Consider the following 22,415-nt stretch of genomic DNA (forward strand, 5'->3'; position numbering starts at 1 on the left):
AACTTTAGTGGACAATTAAACAACTAATTGGAGGAGAGAAGGCTCAATGAACATCCCTTCCCATAACTATGGAGTTGCATAAGTTTCATGGACTGCAGTGGTTCAAGACAGCAGCTCAGCACCATCTTCCCAAGGGAAATCAGGGGTGGGTGATGAATGCTGGCCTAGCCAGCGATGCCACATCCCGTGAATGAATAAATAAAAAGAAAAAGTCAGGCCTGGGTGAGGCAACTCAATCAGTACCATTTACTGCGGTAACCAAATTAACTGCAAACTCACCATAGTTCTGAACGCGAAACGATATTAAACCTTGATACTCAGAGTTTTCACAGACTTTAGCTCGTATCTGATAATTTCCGGGCCTATAAATAAATAAACATGTTATGTGGTGAATTTGTCTTTAGTAAATAAAAGGACTTATTGAGGAATGTGGTTCAAAAATCGGAGAAAGCACGTTTTAAAATGTATTCATTCACACAGTATGGAAATCATTAGCAAGGCTATCATTTGTTGCCCATCCCTAATTGCCCTTGAGAAGGTGATGGTAAGCTGCCTTCTTAAATCACTGCAGTCAGCAGGTGCCAGTTTATGTAGTGGTTTGGATGCAACTAACTGGCTCACTTGGCCATTTCAGAGGGCAATTAAGAGTCAACCACATTGCTGTGGGTCTGGAGTCACATATGGGCCAGACTATGGGCCTTACACCAAATATCCATAAGACAAACCTGCCCCCTCCATACCACAGTGCCCCACCCTGCCCCCACCTCCCCTGGGTTATCAAAATCCTCAATGAGACCTTGGGCAACATGGACTATTTTCCATATCTTGGGAGCCTATTGTCAACGAGGACAGACATCGACGACAAGGTTCAACACTGCCTTCGGTGTGCCAGCGCAGTCTTCAGCCACCCGAGGAAGAGAGTGTTAGAAGTCCAGCGCCTCAAACCTGGCACCAAGCCCATGGTCTACAGAGCAGTAGAGATATCCATCCTCCTATATGGCTCAGAGACATGGGCCATGTACAGCAGGTGCCTCCAAACTCTTGAGAAGTATCACCAGCACTGCCTCGGCAAGATCCTGCAAATCCATTGGGAGGATAGGCGCACCAATGTCAGTGTTCTCACTCAGGCCAACATCCCCAGCATTGAAGCATTGACCACACTCGATCAGCTCCACTGCATGCCTAACAGGAGACTCCCGAAACAAGCACTCCACTCAGAGCTTCAACATGGCAAGCGAGCCCCAGGAGGGCAGGGGAAATGCTTCAAGGATATCCTTGAAGCCTCCTTGAAAAAGTACAACATCTCCACCAACATCTGGGAATCCCTAGCCCAAGATTGCCCAAAGTGGAGATAAAGCATCCGGGAAAGAGCTGAACACTGTGAACCTCATCGTCAAGGGTTAGCTGAAGCAAATCGTCGACAGCAAAAGGAGCGCCTGGCAACCCGGGCACCTCACCCACCCGTTTCCCCTACCACCATCTGCCCCACCTATGTTTAGAGACTGTAGGCTGTGCATTGGATACTTCAGTCCCCTGGAAACTCATTTTTACTGTGGAAGCAAATCATCCTCAACCCCAAGGGACTGCCTAAGAAGAAGATGGGCCAGATCAGGTAAGGACAGCCAATTTCTTTTCGTAAAGGACAGTAGTGAACCAGATGGGTTTTTGCAACAATTGGTTGCTTTAGGGTCACCATTTTGAATACTAGCGGTTTATTCTCGAATCATTTAATTAGCTGAATTTGAATTGTCCTGCTGCCGTTGTGAGATTTGAACTTGATGTCTCTGAATTATTTGGCCAGGCCTCTGGATTATTAACCCACTTACACAACCACTATGATACCATACCATTATAGTTCACAAATCAGAGTTCCTTTTCATTGAGGCCAGAATACTGTCAATAAAATAAATGGAAACAAAGCAAGAGACATGAAATCCTTAAATACCAATTCATTGTTGCTTAATATTAAAAGTATTTAATTTGTTAAAGTTAACTCTTAGGTGGCAAAATGTGCATGAATTGTGATTTCAACAGAGGACAGTATGGCTTTACACAACATTCCTAAGTTACTTATTTAAGTTCATTCACCCTCAATAAACATGAGTTCATCCAAAACTCTGCTGCCCTATCCTAACTCACACCTAGTCCTGTTCACCTATCAGATCTGTGCTTGATGACATACTTTAAGTCCCCGGTTAAGCAATGCCTTGATTTTAACATTCCCATCCTTGTTTTCAAAGCTGTCCATGGCCTCGTCCCTATCTTTCCTTTTTACTTCCTCAAGCCCTACGACCCTCTGAGATCTCTGCACTCCTCCAATCTAGGCACTGGAGGCTCCCAGATATTCACCACTCCACGATTGGAGGCCAAAAGGTCTGGAATTTCCTCCCTAAAACTCCCCATCTCTCTACCTCACTTTCCCCCTTTAAGATACTCCTTAAAACTTACCTATTTGACCACACTATTTGTTGCGATATCTCCTCATATGGCTTTTGTAAAGAAAATATATTTGTTTTCCTAATGTTACTGTAGGCTGATGTGAAGTAGGCTTGTGGGGGCTGCGTGTGTGTGTGTGTGTGACTAATTTAATTAAACTGAAGACAGTCAGACTGCAAGGTTTAAATCATCAATTGTTAATAAATGTCTTAATTTAATATTTAAAATCTCTAAAAGTGATAGTGGACTCTTTACTTCTGACGTCAGTACACATACCTTTTCATAATAATTACAAATTGCAAAATCATTGTGATAGCTTGGCCAATTTTCCCTTTGGGATTTGGCCAACCTGGCAATTGCCACCTGCCATATCATAACACTCAATGTCAAATTTTGTTTGTTTACACTCCTGCGAGGCACCTTGGTATGTTCAAGAAAATTGTAGTTGTGCATTTCTGTTAAGAGTTCCAAATGTTTCCTGGCTACCTGGCTCAGCTACATGCATGAGTTTCAAACTTCTTTTAGTTCCTTCATGTCTCTCCAATTAGATCCAGCACATTACTGGATTTGATGACTGAAACAAAAAAGAAAGTGCTGGAAAAACTCAGTAGGTCTAGCAGCATCTGTGGAGAGAGAAACAGAGTTAAAGTTTTGAGTCTGTATGACCCTTCTTCAGAGCTGAAGAGAATTGGAAATGTGATGAAATTTATAATGTTTAAGGGGGGGTGAGGCAGGTGGAGCCAGATAGAAGGCAGCGATAGGTGGGAATAAAAGAGGGATTGACAAAGATGTCATGAACTAAAGGACAAAGGGAATGTTGATGGCAAGTGGTCAGTGCTAAAAAAGGTGCTGGTAGTGGCACAAAGGTAAGGAAGCAGAATGTGATAATAGCAGAACAAGGGTAGCGTTGTGTGAAAGAACAACATGGGACAAGTAACAGATGGCCCTGTAGGTGATGGGGTGGGCGGAGGGGAAAAAAAGGATAGAAAATGGGACTCAAGTGGGGGGGGTGAAAAAAGGGGGATAAAACCACGGATAAATGAATCTACGTTCACTTTTTTTAATCCACTATTTTTTATTTTTATATTTATTCATTTATCCATGGTTTTATCCCCGTTTTTATTCCCCCTTTTATGGGTTTTACCCCTCATTCAATACTATTCTTCTTTCAAATCAGGGTTCCACCCAATTCCATGAGATTCTCACTTGGTGCACTGGGTTATATTTATCCTCTGACTCATGCTTTCTACCAACGATAAAGCAATGGTACCCCTGACCCGTCTATCTTCCCTGCAACCAATTCTGGGTTTCTACGTGTCGAACCTGCAATCATCTAAACACAGCTTCCTGATTTATCTTATCCTTGTTTTTCATAGATTGATAGAATGGTTATGGCACAGAAGGAGGCCCTTTGCCCCACCACGTCTGTGCTGGTTCTCTGCAAGAGCATCTCTTACCACTCCCCAGCCGTTTCCCCGCAGCCCTGCAAATTTTCCTCTTCAGATAACGATCCAAGTCCCTTTTGAAAGCCATGATTAAATTTGCCTCGGTCACATTCTCAGGGGGTGAATCCCAGATTCTAACCATTCACCGCATAAAGGAGATGTCCCCATGTTGCCTTTGCTTCTTTTGCCAAGACCTTTAATCAGTGTCCGCTGGTCCTCGATCCTACCACCAGTGCAAACAGTTTCTCCCTATCCTCTCTGTCCAGACCCCTCATGATTTTGAAAATCTGTGTCAAATCTATTCTCAATCTTCCCTTCCCCAAGGAGAACAGCCCCAGCTACTCCAGCCTATTTACATAACCAAAGTTCCTCATCCCTGGAACCATTCTCAGGAATCTTTTCCTGCACTCTCTCAAATGCCTTCATATCTTTCCAGCACCTAGAACTGGGCACAATGCTCCAGTCACTTTGCATTTTGCAAACTCATTGATGTCCTGCATTAAGGCCTGTGGCCCTTCAACTTGTACACTTCCTTGAAAATTCAATGCAGAGCAGCCTGGGAGAGCGTAGTTGTTGGTAGGACTCTACCCTAATAAGGAGTCAACAGCTTCAGTGATTTCAAGAGAGGAGGTAAGAGAAAGGAATTTGTACATATATACCATGACTTCAAGAAAAAAGTAACAGATTGAGTCTTACATTTCAGATTTGATGGTGATTTCACCACTGTGCATGGAATTTGAGCCATACTGTTCGCTCACACTTGCTAAGACAGTGCCCTGGGAATCCTAGAGGAAAAAATACTTGGAATTCAATAACTGCAGTGATGAAACAAAATCAAATAAAAGAGAAAATTCAAAGATCAACTGTGGAGGCCAATATTAAAACAACGTTAATCATTACAATCCAAATTCTGTTGTTAGCTTCGTCTGTTTCAACAACTGTTCCAATGGGATCCAAACAATTCTCTTGAGCTCCTAAACATGCAAAATGGAGGCTTCTCTCCAGTACATGTATGGGATTCCAGGACAAGACCTGAGGTAAACCATTGACAAAAATCAGAAGGGGATGACTTTGACTCATATTAATCGGTCGCTGAGTTTAGTTCAGCCTCTCGGCAGGTCTACCTATGCTAAAACCACTCTCATGAAGGTCTGGCTTAAGTATTTAGTACTGATGAGGACTTGGTATGCAGCAATGACCATGGCCATGCAAGACACAAGTACTCATTGGTTAGGCGTCAGATGAAGTGTTGTATCCAATTTTAGGCACCAAACTTTCTGAAGTTTGTCAAGGCCTTGGAGAGGGTGAAAGGGGGAGTTACTGGAATGGCACCAAGGATGAAAGACATCAATTTTGCACAGAAACTGGTGAAGCTCAAAGAAAGGTGGCTGTGCAAATTTCTCAATAATTTCATTTGGGCACTCCATGGGTATTGCAAAGAGAGCGGAATTTGTTGATGACAGGTTGAGACGTAGCTCCAGATATAAAAGGATCATGTATTGATCTATGGGGGAGAAATTCGCCATGACCACATATTGATGAAAGTATTTTTAGCAATTTGCAGCATCGTGATATAGACAAGAGGGTATTTGTTGGGAGAGAGGGCTATGCTTCATAAAAGCTACACATGCTTGCACATGTACATATACACATAGTCAACGGGTAGAGCATGGAACCATATGGTAAACCATATGGTAAACCAAGAAAGAAGAGAGGAAACCATCACTTACCAATACTTCCACTATAACAGTGGAATTTATGGGATTCAACACTTGGTCAAGAGTAAAGATTTGGTATTGCACTGAAAAAAAAATTACAATATTACTACTTATAAATGCAAGTGTTGTAACTTATGCCTGCAATTGTGAAACCTTGTAATCCAAGCCAAGATTATCACACAGAAACAATACAACAATACAGGGATGATCTTAATATTTACTCAGGCATGCTTCTGAAAATGTTGCTGTCTATATGGTGCCATGCTTACCTCTGAGGCAGGAGGCTCAGGTCCCACACCATTTACTTTAGCACATAATCTAGGCTGGCACGTCAACATGAAGGATCCTCACACTTTTGAAGATGCTGTCTTTCCGTCGAGGCATTAAACTGAGTTCCTGTCTCCCCTCTCCTCTGCATGTTACTTTGGGAAAAAGCAGGGGTGTTCTCCCTGGCCAACATTCACCACTCGATCAACATCACTGAAACAGGTAACCTGATCATTATCACATTGCTGTTTGTTGTGGGGGCGGGGGGGTGTGGATGGGTGAAATATGACTGCCACATTTCCTTCTTTCCAAGCATGGACAGGCTTCAAGAAGTATTTCAGTGGCTGTACAAAGTGCTTTTGTAAGCCCTGAGTTCATGTCAGCAGTTATCCTCAAGCCAACAACTTTCAAAGTTTACAGCATTTGGTGTGATACGTATCCTTTGTGTTTGGTGGGATATCAAAAATAGCAATTCAACCGGCCCAGATTCCCATTGGTGTAGCAGACCAAGGCTGTGCAGGAATCAGTAATAAACATTCCCCAGCACTTCGTGTTCAACTGAAGCCTGGGACATGGTTGTAGAAAAACAGAACAGAGCTTATTTTAACCCAACTCACCAGGCAGGGATCCCAGACAATCATGTGGAATGCCAGTTTTAACACAGCCCATTCACCCCCCAACAATGTCAGGATATAATTCCCCTCACCGGAGGTGACTTCAAAGGCAGGCGGGTGCTTGTGATCGGGCAGGACGGTGCAGGGTGAAGATCCCACTGCCTTCCTGCCTCCCTCCGATTAAGTCCGGGTGAGTAACCACATGGATGGGCTTCTTATTCGGATTCTAGTTCAGGGCCTTAAGAGGCCATCTAAGGGCCACTTGAGGGCCTCATCTTGCCGTCGCTGATATTCAGCCAGCGGTGGTCACGTGGCTCACCGTTTATTTTTTATTCATTCACAGGATGTGGGCTTCGCTGGCTGGGCCAGCATTTATTGCCCATCCCTAAATGCCCTTGAGAAGGTGGTGGTGAGCCGCCTTCTTGAACCGCTGCAGTCCATGTGGTGTAGGTACACCCACAGTGCCGTTAGGGAGGGAGTTCCAGGATTTTTGACCCAGCAAAAGTGAAGGAACGGCAACATATTTCCAAGTCAGGGTGGTGAGGAGAACTCCCATCTATCTGCTGCCCTTGTCCTTCTAGATGGTAGTAGTCGTGGGTTTGGAAGGTGCTCTCTCTAAGGAGCCTTGGTGCACCTTGTAGATGGTACACTCTGCTGCCACTGTGCATCAGTGATGCGGGGAGTGAACATTTGATGGTGGCGTCTGGAACATTATCTGTAAGATATGATTCCGTGAGGATGACTATGTCAGGCTGTTGCTTGACTAGTCTGTGAGACAGCTCTCCCAATTTTGGCACTAGCCCCCAGATGTTAGTAAGGAGGATTTTGCAGGGCTGAGTTTCCAGTGCCTAGGTCAATGCCGGGTGGTCCGTCTGGTTTCATTCCTTTTTTGAGGCTTTGCGTAGCGGTTTGATACAACTGAGTGGCTTGCTGGGGCCATTTCAGAGGCCATTCAACCACATTGCTGCAGGTCTGGGGTCAGATTTCCATCCCTAAAAGACATTAGTGAACCAGATGGGGTTTTACAACAATCGACAATGGTTTCATGCTTACCATTAGACTTTTAATCCAGACATTTATTGAATTCAAATTCCACCATCTGCTGTGGTGTGATTCAAACCCAGGTCCCAGAGCATTACCCTGGGTCTCTGGATTATTAGTCCAGCGATAATACCACTATGCCATCACCTCCATCTGAGGAGATTGCCCAGAAAACCCTATCAGGTTTGCCCGCAGCCTTCGAGGGCATTGTTTCCAAGGGCCTTGTATCAGGAAGGGGTGGGACCCACAGAAAGCCCCCACCAACCAGGGGCGCTGTCAACCCCCCTCTGCTCTCCCACCGGCCAGCACGCCCGCTCCCAGGGAACTCCATCCCACTCCACTTACTTGCACTGGAGGATTCGTCTCTGATCTCTGTGTAGGTAGCCAGTGCAATACCGACAATGGCCACTGCTACCAGTAGCACTGCCGGTACTAGAGAGATGCTAGCCTCTGACTGACCAGTAAAATGTAATATAATAATATATGCCCTGGAGTGACTTTAAGGTTATAATCCTATGCATATATGTCTAAAAGCTATTGCATATATTGCATATATATGGGCAACACGCACACTTCCTGAAATAGCTAAGGATGAAATTGAAAGAGATTGGCATCTTATTAAACTCAATTCTTTACGTGTCCAATCAATGCAGAAAATAAGCAACATAATCAATAAAACACTATTAGGTTGGTGAAACAGCAAAATGCAAGTCAGAAGAAATTGTGTTCAAACTGTACGATGCTTTGGTCAGATCACACCTTGAATACTGCGACAAGTTCAGATGGCTGAGTAATGAGGAAGGCATCTAGGCATTGGAGGCAGTGTAGACAAGAGCCAAAAAGCTGGTCCCCAGAGTCCCCATTGACTAGAGAAATTTGAGCTTTACAGCCAGGACAGCGGGTGTTTGAGATGTGATCATATGCGGTCTGTAATGTAGTAAATGGTATTTCTACCTGGTTGCAGCCTTAGTTCAGTGGGAGGTCCAATGCTGTCCAGTTGACTGCCTGATCACACTAAAATAGCCTCAGGTCTCCCGTGGAAAGGCAACACGGGGGTCCCACTGGTTCTCCAACTGGTGGGTGGGACCCTTATCACTGCAACTGAATTCTGCTCAATATCATTCTTCACTGATTTCAATGGAGCATTTATTGGGTGGGGAGATAAAACCAGCATCTCATCCACTTCCATCGGCTTCCCACCAAACAAGTTACCCTACAATTGCCACTGAGTACCAAGGCCAGGTTATCGTGACCCATTGCCATTGAGTTAAGCCAATGCCCAACTTCATTTGTCCTCCAGAATTATTGAATGGCACCGCTTGGAAGGAAGCCATTCAGTCCACTGAGCCTGTGCCGGCTCTCCAGGAGAGCTACCCAATTACTCTCATTCGCCTGCTCTTTTCTCATAGACCTGCAAACATTTTCCCCTTCATGTATTTACACAATGCCTTTTATATATGTACATACAAACAAGGTGCAGGAGTAGGCCATTCAGCCCCTTGAGCCTACTCCACCATTTAATAAGATCATGGCTGATCTTATAGTAACTTGAAATCTGCATCCCATCTACCCCCATAACCTAACACCCCCTTGCTTACCAAGAATCTATCCACGTCTGCCTTAAAAATATTCAAAGACTCTGCTTCCACCACCTTTTCAGGAAGAGAGTTCCAAAGACTCATGACCCACTGAGTGAAAAAAATTCACCTCATCCCTGTCTTAAATGGGTGACCCCTTATTTTTAAACAGTGCCCCCTAGTTCTAGATTCTCCCACATGAGGAAACATCCTTTCCACATCCACCCTGCCAAGACCCATCGGGATTTTATATGTTTCAATGAAGTCACCTTACTCTTCTAAATTCAGCAAATACAAGCCTAGCCTGTCCAATCTTTCCTCATAAGACAACCCACCCATTCCAGGTATTAGTCTAGTAAACCTTCTCTGAGCTGCTTCCAATGCATTTACACCCTTCCTTAAATAAGGTGACCAATACTGTACACAGTGCTCCAAATGTGGTCTCACTAGTTCCCCGTACAACTGAGGCATAACCTCCCTACTTATGTATTCAATCCCCCTCGCAATAAATGATAACATTCTATTAGCTTTCCTAACTACCTGCTGTACCTGCATATGAGCCTTTTGTGATTCATACACTAGTACACCCAAACCTCTCTGCACCTCAGAGCTCTGCAATCTCTCACCATTTAGATAATATGCTTCTCTTTTATTCTTCCTGGCAAAATGAACAATTTCGCATCTTCCTACATTATACTCAATTTGTCAGATCTTTGCCAACTCACTTGACCTAGCTGTTTGTAGCCTCCTTATGTCCTCTTCACAACTTACTTTCTGACCTATCTTTATGTCATTAACAAATTTGGCGACCCTTCATTCAAGTCATTTATATAAATTGTAAACAGTTGCGGTCCCAGCACTGATCCCTGTGACACACCACTCATTACATCTTACCAATCTGACAAAGACCCATTTATGCCTACTCTCTGCTTCCTGTTAGTGAGCCAATCTTCTATCCATGCCAATTTGTTCCCCCCTATGCCATGAGCTTTTATTTTCTGCACTTAATCAAATGCCTCTGGAAATCTGAGTACAGTACATCCACAGGTTCCCCTTTATCCACAGCAAATGTTACTTCTTCAAAGATCTCCAATAAGTTGGTTAAACACGATTTCCCTTTCACAAAACCATGTTGATTCTGCCTGATGACCTTGAGCTTATCCAAGTGCCCTGCTATAGCTTCTTTAATAATAGCTTCTAACATTTTCCCTACGACAGATGTTAAGCTAACTGGCCTGTAGTTTCCCACTTGCTCTCTCCCTCCCTTTTTGAATACAGGAGTTACCTTCACTATCTCCCAATCTGATGGGACCTTCCCCGAATCTATGGAGTTTCGGAAAATTAAAACCAACGCATCAACTATCCCACCAGACACTCCTTTTAAGGCCCCAGGATGAAGTCCATCAGGACGCGGTCAGCCCGCAGCTCCAACAATTTACTCAGTACCACTTCTCTGGTGACTGTAATTTTCCTGACTTCCTTCCCCACTTCCATTTTCAGGTTTATAGTTGCTTCTGGGATGTTACTTGTATCCTCTATAGTGAAAATGGATGCAAAATTCATCTGCCATCTCCTTGTTTTCTATCATCAATTCTCCAGGCTCACTTTCTGTAGGACCAATGCTCACTTTGTTAACTCATTTCTTTTTTAAATGTTTAAAAAACTCTTACTACCTGTTCTTATATTTCTGGCCAGCTTTCTCTCATACTCTAATTTTTCCCTCCTAATTAATCTTTTAGTCATTCTTTTTTGTTCCTTATATTCTGTCCAATCTCCTGGCCTGCCACCTGTCTTTGCACAATTATATGATTTTTCTTAAGTTTGATACTATCTTTAACCTTTCTAGTTAACCATAGATGGTGTGGCTGTCCCTTGAGCTTTTCCTTACTTGTTGGATTGTATCTAGTCTCTGCATTCTGGAATATCCCCTTAAATATTAGTCACTGCATCTCTGTTGACCTATCCCTTAACCTAATTTGCCAGTTCACTTTAACCTGCTCAGCTTTCATGCCCTCATAATTGCCCTTATTTAAGTTTAAAAACATAGTCTCAGACCCATTACTTTCTCCATCAAACTGAATGTAAAATTCAGTCATATTATGGTCGCAGCTACCTAGGGATGCTTTCACTATGAGATCATTAATTACTCGCATCTCATTGCACAATACCAGGTCTAGTATAGTCTGCTCTCTGGTTGGCTCCAGAACATGCTGTTCTAAAAAACATTCAATGTACTCCTCATCTAGACTATCTTTGCCCATCTGACGTTTCAAGTCTATATGTAAATTAAAATCTCCCATGAGTACTGTGTGCAGTTTTGGTCCCCTTACCACAGACAGAATATTATTGTCATAGAGGGATTGCAATGAAGGTTCAGCAGGATGGTGGGACTGTCTTATGAAGAGAGGTTAGGGAAACTGGGCCTGTATTCTCTAGAGTTTCGAAGAATGAGGGGTGATCTCATTGAAACCTACAAAATACTTAAAGGAATAGACAGGGTAGATGCAGGTAAGATATTTCCCCTGGTTAGGGAGTCCAGAACCAAGGGGCACAATTTCAAAATAAGGGGGAAGCCACTTAGGACCACGATGAGGAGAAATTTCTTTACTCAGAGTGTTGTGAACTTTTGGAATTCTCTACCCCAGAGGGCTCTGGAAGCTCGGTCATTCAGTATGTTTAAGGTAGAGATTGATAGATTTCTGATTAACAATAGCGTAATAGGTTATGGGGATAGTGTGGGTAAAAGGCATTGAAGTGTTTGATTGGCCATGATCGTATTGAATGGCAGAGCAGGCTCGACGGGCTGAATGGCCTTCTCCTGTCCCTATGTTCCTATGCTTATCGACATGCCTTTCTGACAAGCTCCAATTATTTCTTCCTTTATGCTCCACCCTACCATTTGGTTACTGTCAGGGGACTTGTACACAACTCCAGCAAGTGACTTCTTGCCTCTACCATTTCTCATATCTACCCAAACTGTTTCCATAGCCTGGTTTCCTGAACTTAGGTCATTCCTCTCTATTGTGCTAATACCATCATTAACTAACAGAGCCACCCCTCCACCTTTCTCTTGCTTCCTGTCCTTCCTAAATATCCTGTACCTTTCAACATTGTGGTCGCAGTCCATGTTCCCCAGCAGCCATGTCTCCATAATGGTTATCAAATTGTAATTATTTATTTTTATGTGCGCTCTCAGTTCATATGTTTTGTTATTGATGCTACGCACATTCAGATACAGAGCTTTTAGTTTTATCCTTTTATTCTTTTTATAACCTGTTGATCTGTTGCTTTACTGTTAGGCTTGTACTCTCTATCGCTTCCTGTTACGGTCTGTTTTTAATCCCCTGTAATAATACCTTTTGGAAAGAAGGTTACCATTCAATCTGCTTCCATTGGCCTTTCTGGCAGTGCATTGTAGATCCCAACAGCTCACTGTGCATAAAGTTCTCCTCCTCGCCCTTCAATTACTTTTGCCAAATACCCTAAAGAGAACTTTCACCTATAATAGCTAACAGTAATATGTAACACATTGGGGCATGAATTTGCCTGCAATCTATTAGTGAAGACAATGTGACTTGCTTGGTTGCTTATATGTTCACAGACAATAAATTTGCCCAGGTGATTTCCTAACACTCAAACGGATATTTTGTCTCTGTATGAAGAAAACAAACTAAGGCAATTTTCTGTTTGGTGTGGTCTAATTATTTACCAGTTTCATCAGGCGTATAGATCGGTTTATCAGTCATGATATAAATGAAATAGGGTCTTGATGACAGGCGGATCTGTGCCTCTCTGGTCTTTTCAAGTGGGATTTCAGCTACGAGTATTGCATACTGTGCTGTACGGGCGAAGTTCAAATGCTTTGTCTTTTCTGGAAGTACCTGTGAAATTAAAGTTTCATGGGTTACTACTGCGACGATTTGCCCTCAAGTGACAATACGGCAGTTCACAACAACAGAGTGCATTTATTTTGTAGAATAAAAGTGACACTGAGCCTAAGGAAGAGATATTAGGACTGGCGATCAAAAGCAGGTGTCATCTTGGTTCCAGGGAGCCATCTAAAAGGAGGAGAGAATTAGGGAAGAAATTCCAGAGCTTAGGGCCCCGTAGTGAGGTGACTGATGACGCATTAATAGAATAAGTGCATTATGTTTGTATTTCCTTATAAAGCAGATACATCAAATAAAGATCAAGGGATCCAATCTATCAGAAATCTAGCACTCAATCAGAATAAGCAGTTACATATTCATATTTATTTATTATTTATAATATTTCCCATATTTTATTAACAGGAGATTTGATTATGTGAATAAAATATTCTATCAGACTAACATCAATGAAACCAGTGTGGTCTCACATGGCCATTACCAGCCTCAGAAAAATATCCACATTCAGGTGAATCATAGAGGACACCAGTCAATCAGATATTTGGTGAAGGGATCTGTTATTTAATTATGTCATTTGGTTCATTGGCAAAATGGTAAATGAGTGATAACAATTGTGAAGGAAATGTTTTGGTCAATATCGAAGGCACAAACGTAAGCGTGAAATGATTTGTGTAAAACTGACGGTATTGCATCTGTCACGCTTAATATTCAATCCCATTGGGAGCAACTCTAACCTAAGCAGCTTGTCCATAAATTGATAGCACCACGCGCCAATCTGGCTTTACCCCTCCTTCGACCTATTTCATTTTACATTGCGGGTGTTAATCTGATTCTGTGGGATTCTCACCCTAGTGGGTTAGTTTTAAATGACCCTATGGAACTGAATATCGGAACGGGACATGTGACGTGCGGCTGAGTCAATATCACACGCCTTCTAAGATGCAATTCTACTCAATGTCCTCTGGAACATTGGATGTGTAGTTTATACAGTATCCAGCGGACATACCAACAAACAGTGCAAGGACCCTGAGGGGCGACCTGATCGAGGTGTACAAGATTATGAGGGGCATGGACAGGGTGGGTAGGGAGCAGCTGTTCCCCTTAGTTGAAGGGTCAATCACAAGGGGGCATAGGTTCAATGTGAAGGGCAGGAAGTTTAGGGGGGATGTGAGGAAAATCTTTTTTATCCAGAGGGTGGTGATGGTCTGGAATGCGCTGCCTGGGAGGGTGGTGGATTAGATTTTGAAAAAAGAATCTGGTAGGAGTTTTGCAGCTAAAGGATTGAGTTGTGAGGGCTGGTTGCATAGTCTAACCTTGCAGTTTCTTGAATATGAAGATTAAGGGGTGATCTAATAATTGAGGTGTTTAAAATGGTTAAAGCATTTGATAGGGCAGAGAGAGAGAGAGAGAAACTATTTCCTCTGGTGGGGGGTAGTCCAGAGTAAAAGGGGAAAATAAAAACCTGAAAATTTAAGCTTGGCTGTTCAATGTTGATGCGAGGGAGCACTTCTTCACCTAAGGGCAGTAGACAACTGGAATTCTCCCTGTGAAAATGCTGTTGAGGCTGGAGGTCAATTGGAAATTTCAGAAGTGAGGTTGCCAGATCTTTTTTGGGCAGGGGTATGAAAGGTGATGGGATCAAATGGGCATGGTGGGGGATGTGCAGTGGTAGATGGAGTTAAGACACAGATCAGCTGTGGCCTATTGAATGGTGGAACAGGCTCGATGGGCTGAATGGCCTCCTTCTGCTCCTATGTAACCTCGGCCAAAATCCTCAACCATCACGTTACCTGTGCAAGGATTACTCTGGTGAAGTTGTTCGTCTGGTTCAGTTCGACCGTATATTTCTGGGACGATATTATATCCTGTGCTTCCCCTGTTGGTTCCTTAAAGTAGACGGTGATGGCAACGCTTGTGAGGGCCTCAAACACTTGAACAGTGATGGTCTCATCCATGCCAACATGAACAACATTGGGAGCGGTGATCAAGTATCTGAGGAGAATATACATGGCACGCCATTCAGGAAATCCAGTGTATCTGCCACATTGAAAATTCAGCCCCACCAATCGCAAAACATTTTGATTGTCTGACCTACCAATCCTCTCCCCAGAAGTAAGCAAATGGATGAGAAATTAGACCCAGTCCTATTTGCCTTCTCAGGCGGACACAAAAGATACCATGCAACAATTCTGGTCTCCTGTGCATCTACCGATTTCAATTGCTCCACTATTGGTGACCGTGCCTTCCGGTCCCTGGGCTCTGGAATCCTCTTCCTCTCTCCTCATTTAAGATGCTCCTCAAAACCAACGTCATTGATCAAGCTTTTCGCCATCTGCCCTAATATTCCTATATTTGGCTCAGAGTGCATTTTTGTTTGATAACATTCCTGTAAAGTGCATTGGATAATTTTATTACCTTAAAGGAACTCTATAATTACAATTTGCTCTTGCTACTGTTGTTTTGAATAACAAACAGAAGAGCTCTCCTTAGTATCCCCAAACCATTGAGTCATAGAGTACAGGGGGCCATTTGGTGTATCATGCCTGTGCCATCTGTTTGGAATAAATGTTCCTTTTCAAGTGTATATATCCAACTCCCTGCTGAAAGTTACTACTGAATCTGCTTCTATCACCCTCTCAAGCAGAAAACATCACAGAATCGTAGAAACTCAGCATGTAAATAAAATGTCCTCCACATCTCCCGCTCCTAATATAACGGATATGAAACTCGATGCCCAAGAAGAGAAGAGTAATCCGCTCCCTGGGTACACAAGTGCAGTCACTGTTGCAATGTAGGAAATGTGAGAGCCAATTTGCGCACAGCAAGCTCCCACTAACATCATGTGATAAGGACCAAATAATCTGCTTTTGTGCTTGGCTGAAGTGTAAATATTGGACAGAACGCCTTGGAGAATTCACCTGCTCACCTTCAAAATAGTGATGAGGGACCTAACTGAGGTCTTTAAGATTATGAAAGGGTTTGATAGTGTTTGAATAGAGAAGATGTTGCCACTTGTGGGGGAGACCCAAAATATAAGGTAGGCACTAATAAATTCAGTAGGGAGATCAGAGTGCATTGTTAAGGTCTGGAATTCACTGCCTGAGAGTGTGATGGAGGCATGTTCAATCGAGGCATTCAATAGGGAATTAGACTGTTATTCGAAAAAGAACAATGTGCAGGGTTATGGGGAGAATGGCACCAAGTAAATTCTTATTTGGAGAACCAGTGCGGACATGATGGGCTGAATGGCCTCTTTCTGCACTGTAAGATTCTGTGATTCAGTAGAAACTGGAACTCAGTGCCACAAGTTCAGGTGAATAGAATAGATGCTTTTAAGGGGAAGCTGGATGAACACATGAGGGAGAAAGGAATGGAGGGATATGCTGATGAGGTGAGCTGAAGGGGAGTGAGAGGAGGCTCGTTTGGAGCATGAACACCAGAATAGACCAGTTGGGCCAAATGGCCTGCTTCTCTGATGTACATCCTATGTAATTCCCTCCAAATCAACTCCATTTTCTCCATGACTGAGAGCCATGACAGGGAGGAAACTGAGCATCACTTCCGTTCTGAAATGTAGCATTTGAAATGTTAAACAAATGACTCCATGAGTATAAGGCCGCTACTTGAATTATTGCCAAAACCCTTTGCCGTTTCCGTAAACAGATCGCCCCGTGAAAATGGAGATTGTCAGAATTTATTACATATAGGATTTGCTTAACTTAATTAACTAAAGTTGATACTCACAAAGGTTTTTGCTGAGTAAGGGGAAGAAACAGACAGGCAAGGGACAATATCACCAGCCGCTCCATAACTGAATAAACGTCCAGTTAAGTTGCATCAAAGGTGGAAGTGAGCCCACTGACTGTGGGTTTTCTTGGTCAATATTGATGGTGAGTTACTCATTAATTGCATGCTAGTATGACATCTTGCTGTTCAGTGTCTTTCAACTATACTGCTACAGGAAATTTTGGATCTCAATCATTTGTGAAATTGTTAGGGCTGAAATGTTGGTACCCAAAGCTATTTCTATGAATTAAAACCTTTAGGGTCATTTTAACCTAATTCACCGGGCCAGATTAAGGGCAGCAATGGATAGATGGGAAACCTTTGGAACCCTCACCTAGAATGAACAGCATCAACAACTTGTGCTTCTATAGCGCTGCTAACAAAACAGAATGTTCCAAGGCACTTTACAGGAGCACTATCAGTCAAAACCTGGTGCCAAGCAACATAAGGAGATATTCCAAAGAAGAGTCACATGGACGCGAAACATTAACTCTGTCTTTCCACAATGCTGTCAGGCCTGCTGAGTTTTTCCAATCAATTTTTGTTTTTGTTGTGATAAGGAGATATTGGGACTGGTGACCGAAAGCTTGATCCCAAGGGGTATGTTCTAAGAAGTGTATTTAAGGAGGGGAGGTAGAGAGGTGAAGAGGTGTAGGGAGGGAATTCCAGGGCTTAAGGCCCAGTCAGCTGAAAGCACAGCCACCAATGGTAGAGGGAATAAAATCAGGGTCGCTCTAGAGGCAAGAATTGGAGGATTGCGGGTATCTTGGAGGTTTGTGGGACTGGCGGAGGTTGCAGAGATAGGGAGGGAGCACAGAAATGGAGGGATTTGAAAACAAGAATAAGAGTTTTAAATTTAGGGCATTGCCGCACAACTACAGAAATATCGTCCACTTAGCTGAATTCTCATGCAAAAGAAAAAGTGCGTGGGCCAATTAACAATGCTGGAAACAGCACTGTGGAGCATTCCAATTCCAGACAGGAATTATGCAATGCAAGCCCAGGAACATCTGAAAACATCCCTCTCCTTGGTTAATATGCAACAAAGTCTTTCCAAAGGGAAAGCGGATCATTAGAGGCAGGTTTGTTTTGGCACTGAGCCTTCAGATAAGCCAGAAGCAGTCACATGATTTCCCCAAACACATCCACGGATCAATAAAAACCCATATATGGTTTGCAACTTGTTACGTTTTATAACAAATATATCAGATAGTAATAAAAGAATAGGGGGAAATGGTGGCATAGTGGTGAGGTCACTGAGCTAGCAATCCAGAGGCCCAGGCTAATGCTCTGGGGACATGGGTTTGAATCCTACCATGGCAAATGGTGGAATTGTGCAATATAAAGCTAGTCTCAGTAACAGTGAGCATGGATTGCTGTAAAGACCCATCTGGTTCACGGATGTCCGGGAGGGAAATCTGCCTTCCTAATCTAGTCTGACCTCCATGTGACTCCAGACCCCACAGTGCAGTTGATTCTGAAATGGCCTAGAATGCCACTCAGTTGTACCAAACTGCTACAAGAGGTTCATGCCAGATGGAGTGCAGTGGTCCAAGAAGGTGTCTCATCACCACCTATCACACGAGAGGATTGGGACGGCAATATATTCTGGTTGTGTCCATGAAGCCCACTTGAAAGAATTAAAAACAATCTTTGTTATATATGAATCTTTCAGATGGGATGCTGCAACAAATATATCAGACAGTAACTTCACTGTGGTTCTTTCATAACCAACAACACCCTCCTCAGCCAGTTTCCCCTTGCTCCATTTCACCTCGCGCGTGGACGGAGAAGCGCTTGAAGCACTAGCGCCAACTATAGAGCAGGGAGGTTCTGGCCGATACAAGCATCGCTAATTAAAAAAAAGTTTGTCTCACCATTATCAGGGGCTGGAGTGCAGTATCTCTCCTGCCTCTGAGCCAGAGGGCCCCAGGTTCAAGTCCCACTCCAGGACTCGTTGGTTATGAAAGAACCACAGTCACTTGGTGCAGGGAAGCATGTGTGTGGGTATCCAGCCTCAAGAACTGGAGAGGGTTGGCGGCAGGAAAGGCAACGGGCTGTAAAAAAAACCACGTGCAAGCAAAAAAAAAATGATGGTTGATGTGAACGTGATCAACCAGTATGGTAGCGACCCCACGTAACATGGCGAAAGCCGAGAGAGGAAGGAAAATTCCACCGGCGTCATATTATCATTTGTGGGATCTTGCTGTGCACAAATTGGCTGATTCCCTGCATTACAACAGTGACGGCACTTCAAAAATGCTCAGTTGGCTGTAAAGCATATAGGGCAATCTCCCTATAATGGTGACGAAATGCGCAAAGTCTTTATTTCTTTATATCCGAGTCCGAGGGTACATCATCAAAGGCCTCAGTAATCAGCATTTTGTCACAAGGAGGGGCAGTATGAAATTTGGGTAATAATATTGTATGGACCACAGTGAATTAGTCCCCACTACCCTCCTCAGCTGGTTTCCCCTTGCACTGCCGTCATTAAAAATTAAAACTAACTTTAGTTCCCCTCCAAGCCACACATTGACCTGGAAATATACCACTGTTCCCTCAATGTCGCTGAGAAAAAATCCTGGGATTCCCTCCCTAACAGCACTGTGGGTGTACCTACACCACATGGACTGCAGCGGTTCAAGAAGGCGGCTCACCACCACCTTCTCAAGGCCAATAAGGGATGGGCAATAAATGCTGACCCAGCCAGCGACGTCCACATCCCATGAATGAATAAAAAAAACACCAGCATGGGCCTGATGGGCCTAGTAGCCTGTTCCTGTGCTAAAAGTGTTTTGAAATTCAGCACTGAGGATTCGATGAATGCCCCCCTGATACTGCAGAGAAAGCAAGGGTGACTACTTCAATATTATCCATTTTACTCAGTAACCCAATGTTAAGTCTGATCTCAAACTGTTGATATATTCTAAATACTTAGGGGATGTCTAAGGCAAAGGTGCCATGGGTAAAGGGGAGGCAAGGCTGTTGAACTATGTGATAATGGAAATGCAATTTCAAGAGTTGTGTCATGAAGCTATTAATGTATATAATATTATTGGAAAATATTTTTCCTTTATGATAGAAGTTTAGCTTGTGGGTTTGTCTTAACTGGATTAAAGCCAGCTAGTCTGGGTGTTTTGAAGTGTCCTAGTTTTGAGATGTAAGAGAGGTAGAGTGCATTTGCATTTTTTGAACAGAGCATTCAAGAAGTGAGACCTAGTAGCAGAGACCAAGAAATATGTTTATATTACTAATAAAATTGGTACTATGAAAGGGGTTTAGAAGAGGTGTAATTCAAAGAGGCTGATGATACAATGAGAATTTAAATTCAATGAGCTGTGCTAGGTATAACTTCAGCAGTTTTTATGTGTGCAGAGCAGAGGCAATGTAAGATCAAAGCAGCTGTAAGCCGCCAACTGTCTCCACAGGAACCAAAGTGAAAAGAGCCTCATTTTGAATTTGTAAGATGAAAATGCTTTGCCTGGTGTCTGGTTAATTCTATGGGTGCTGTTGCCTTAATGGAGATTAGTTTGGGTATTTGTTAAAAGTTATGATAGTAATAATTTGTAGCCATGTGTATATATTTAACTTGTGTAAATTAATAAAATGTTTCATTTAGTTTAATATAAAACCTCTGGAGAACTGGTGGTCTGATTCCGGAATTTAGAGTTGCATCTCAAACATACCACTTAAAAATATAGGTTATGACAGTTGTTTCAAGTTTCCCTTTGGGATTTTTAAATAACTCAGCTTTACCGAAAGACTGTCTCATGACAGTTGACAGAGCAGGTAAATGGGCTACATTTCTGTGACTCATCCTTTGTGCACAGAGATATAGATCTTGACTTAATGTGATAGTGTAAAACAGTTGATAAAGAGCAACGTGGTTTTTATTCATACATCATCATCAATGGAAAGTGGCATCAGCTTGGATTGATAAGTGGCAAGTAACATTCATGCCACACAAGTGCACCAGGCCCAAGAAGAGAATGTCTAAATGTCTCACTTTGACATTCAATGGCATTACCATTGCTGAACGCCATCTCACCTTGATGTTCAATGATATTTCGATCACTCAATCCCTGAACATCAACACCCTGTGAGTTACTATTGACCTGAAACTGAACTAGACTAGGTGTTTAAACACTGTGGCTACAAGAGCAGGTCAGAGGCTGGGAATTCTGCAGTGAATAAGTCTCCACCTGACACCCCAAAGCCCGTCCACCATCTACAAGGCACACGTCAGGAGTGCAATGGAGCACTCTATTTGTTTGGATGATTGCAGCTCCAACATCACTCTCGAAGCTCAACACCATCCAGGACAAAGCAGCTCACTTGATTGGCATCCTGCCTACCAGCTTAAACATTCACTTCCTGGACCACTGATGCACAGTGGCAGCAGTGTGTAACATGTACAAGATGCACTGAAACAACTCACCAAACCTTCAACAGTACCGTGACATCTACCACCTCCATCAGCGGACACATGGGAACACCGTCACCTGCAAGTTCCCCTCCAAGTCACACACTACCCTGGCTTGAAACAATGTCATTGTTCATTCAGTGCCTCTGGTTCAAAATCCTGGAACTACTCACCCCCCCCCCCCCCCCCCCCCCCCCAACACCCCCTCATCGCACTGTGGGTGCACCTATCTCACCTGGACCGTAGTGGTTCAAGAAGGTGTCTTACCTTTAACTTCTCAAGCGTGACTAAGGATGTGTAATAAATGCCGGTCACTGGCGCTTTGTGAATCAGTTAAACAGAAAAAAAATCAGCAACTAAGTCCAAAATCTGGATCTACGGTACTACAGATGACCACCAGGTGTCAGTCAGGTCCCTTGTTATGTCTGTTGGAATGGAACTGAAACAACAACTTGCATTTATAAAGCACCTTTTACAGAGGAAATGTCCCAAGAACCTTCACAGTAGCGAGATCAATCAAAAATTAACACAGAGCCAAGGAGGAGGGGGTTTAAGATTTGGAAGGATAACTAAAAACTACCACAAAGCGACAGGTTATAAGAAGGGTCTTAAAGGAGAGGAGTGAAGCAAAGAGGGTAAGAGGCTGAGGGAGGGAATTCAAGCGCTAAAGACGCAATCACCCGGGAAGTGGGGAATGCACAGGAACGCAAAGTTCTGGGAGGATTGTGGGGGTCACAGAGACAGGGTTGGAGCAAAGCCGCGGAGGGGTTTAAATGAGAATTTTAAATTCGAGGCTTTGCCGGAGTAGATGCCAATCTCGATCGGAGAACACGGGGGGCGATGGGTGAGTTAAGAAACGGCCCGCTGCGTTTCAGACGGGGTGAAGTTTACAGATAAAAGCAAAAAAACTGCGGATGCTGGAAATCCAAAACAAAAATAAAAATACCTGGAAAACTCAGGTCTGGCAGCATCTGCGGAGAGGAATACAGTTAACGTTTCGATGCTGCCAGAACTGTTGAGTTTTTCCAGGTATTTTTATTTTTGTTTTGAAGTTTACGGAGGTTGGAACATGGGAGGCCGGCCAGGAGGGCTCTGGGAGAGTCAAGTCTAGAGGTAATGGAGGCGAGGAGGAGGGTTTCGGCAGCAGATGAGCTGAGGCAGGAGTGGAGTCAGGCAGGAGTACGGAGGTGGGAGTGGGTAATGGTCATGGAGCCAAGTTTG

At 43.4% G+C, this 22,415-nt stretch overlaps 1 protein-coding gene across 2 annotated transcripts in view; it reads right to left on the reverse strand.

Moving 5' to 3' along the window:
• LOC121291710 (complement C3-like) overlaps positions 1-21,503 on the reverse strand; it is a 73,317-nt gene extending 51,814 nt beyond the window's left edge. For both annotated transcript variants that reach the window (XM_041213203.1, XM_041213202.1), the window contains exons 1-6: positions 21,462-21,503; positions 14,776-14,977; positions 12,808-12,979; positions 5,612-5,682; positions 4,578-4,666; positions 280-362 (exon numbers count right to left, since the gene is read on the reverse strand). In XM_041213203.1, the coding sequence (XP_041069137.1) occupies positions 280-362; positions 4,578-4,666; positions 5,612-5,682; positions 12,808-12,979; positions 14,776-14,940 (580 nt within the window). In that variant the 5' untranslated portion in view covers positions 14,941-14,977; positions 21,462-21,503. The remainder of the gene's footprint in view (positions 1-279; positions 363-4,577; positions 4,667-5,611; positions 5,683-12,807; positions 12,980-14,775; positions 14,978-21,461) is intronic.
• Between the last annotated feature and the right edge of the window lie 912 nt (positions 21,504-22,415).

This window comes from Carcharodon carcharias, chromosome 19 (assembly GCF_017639515.1).
Source record: "Carcharodon carcharias isolate sCarCar2 chromosome 19, sCarCar2.pri, whole genome shotgun sequence".
In the NCBI taxonomy this organism is placed as follows: Eukaryota; Metazoa; Chordata; class Chondrichthyes; order Lamniformes; family Lamnidae; genus Carcharodon; species Carcharodon carcharias.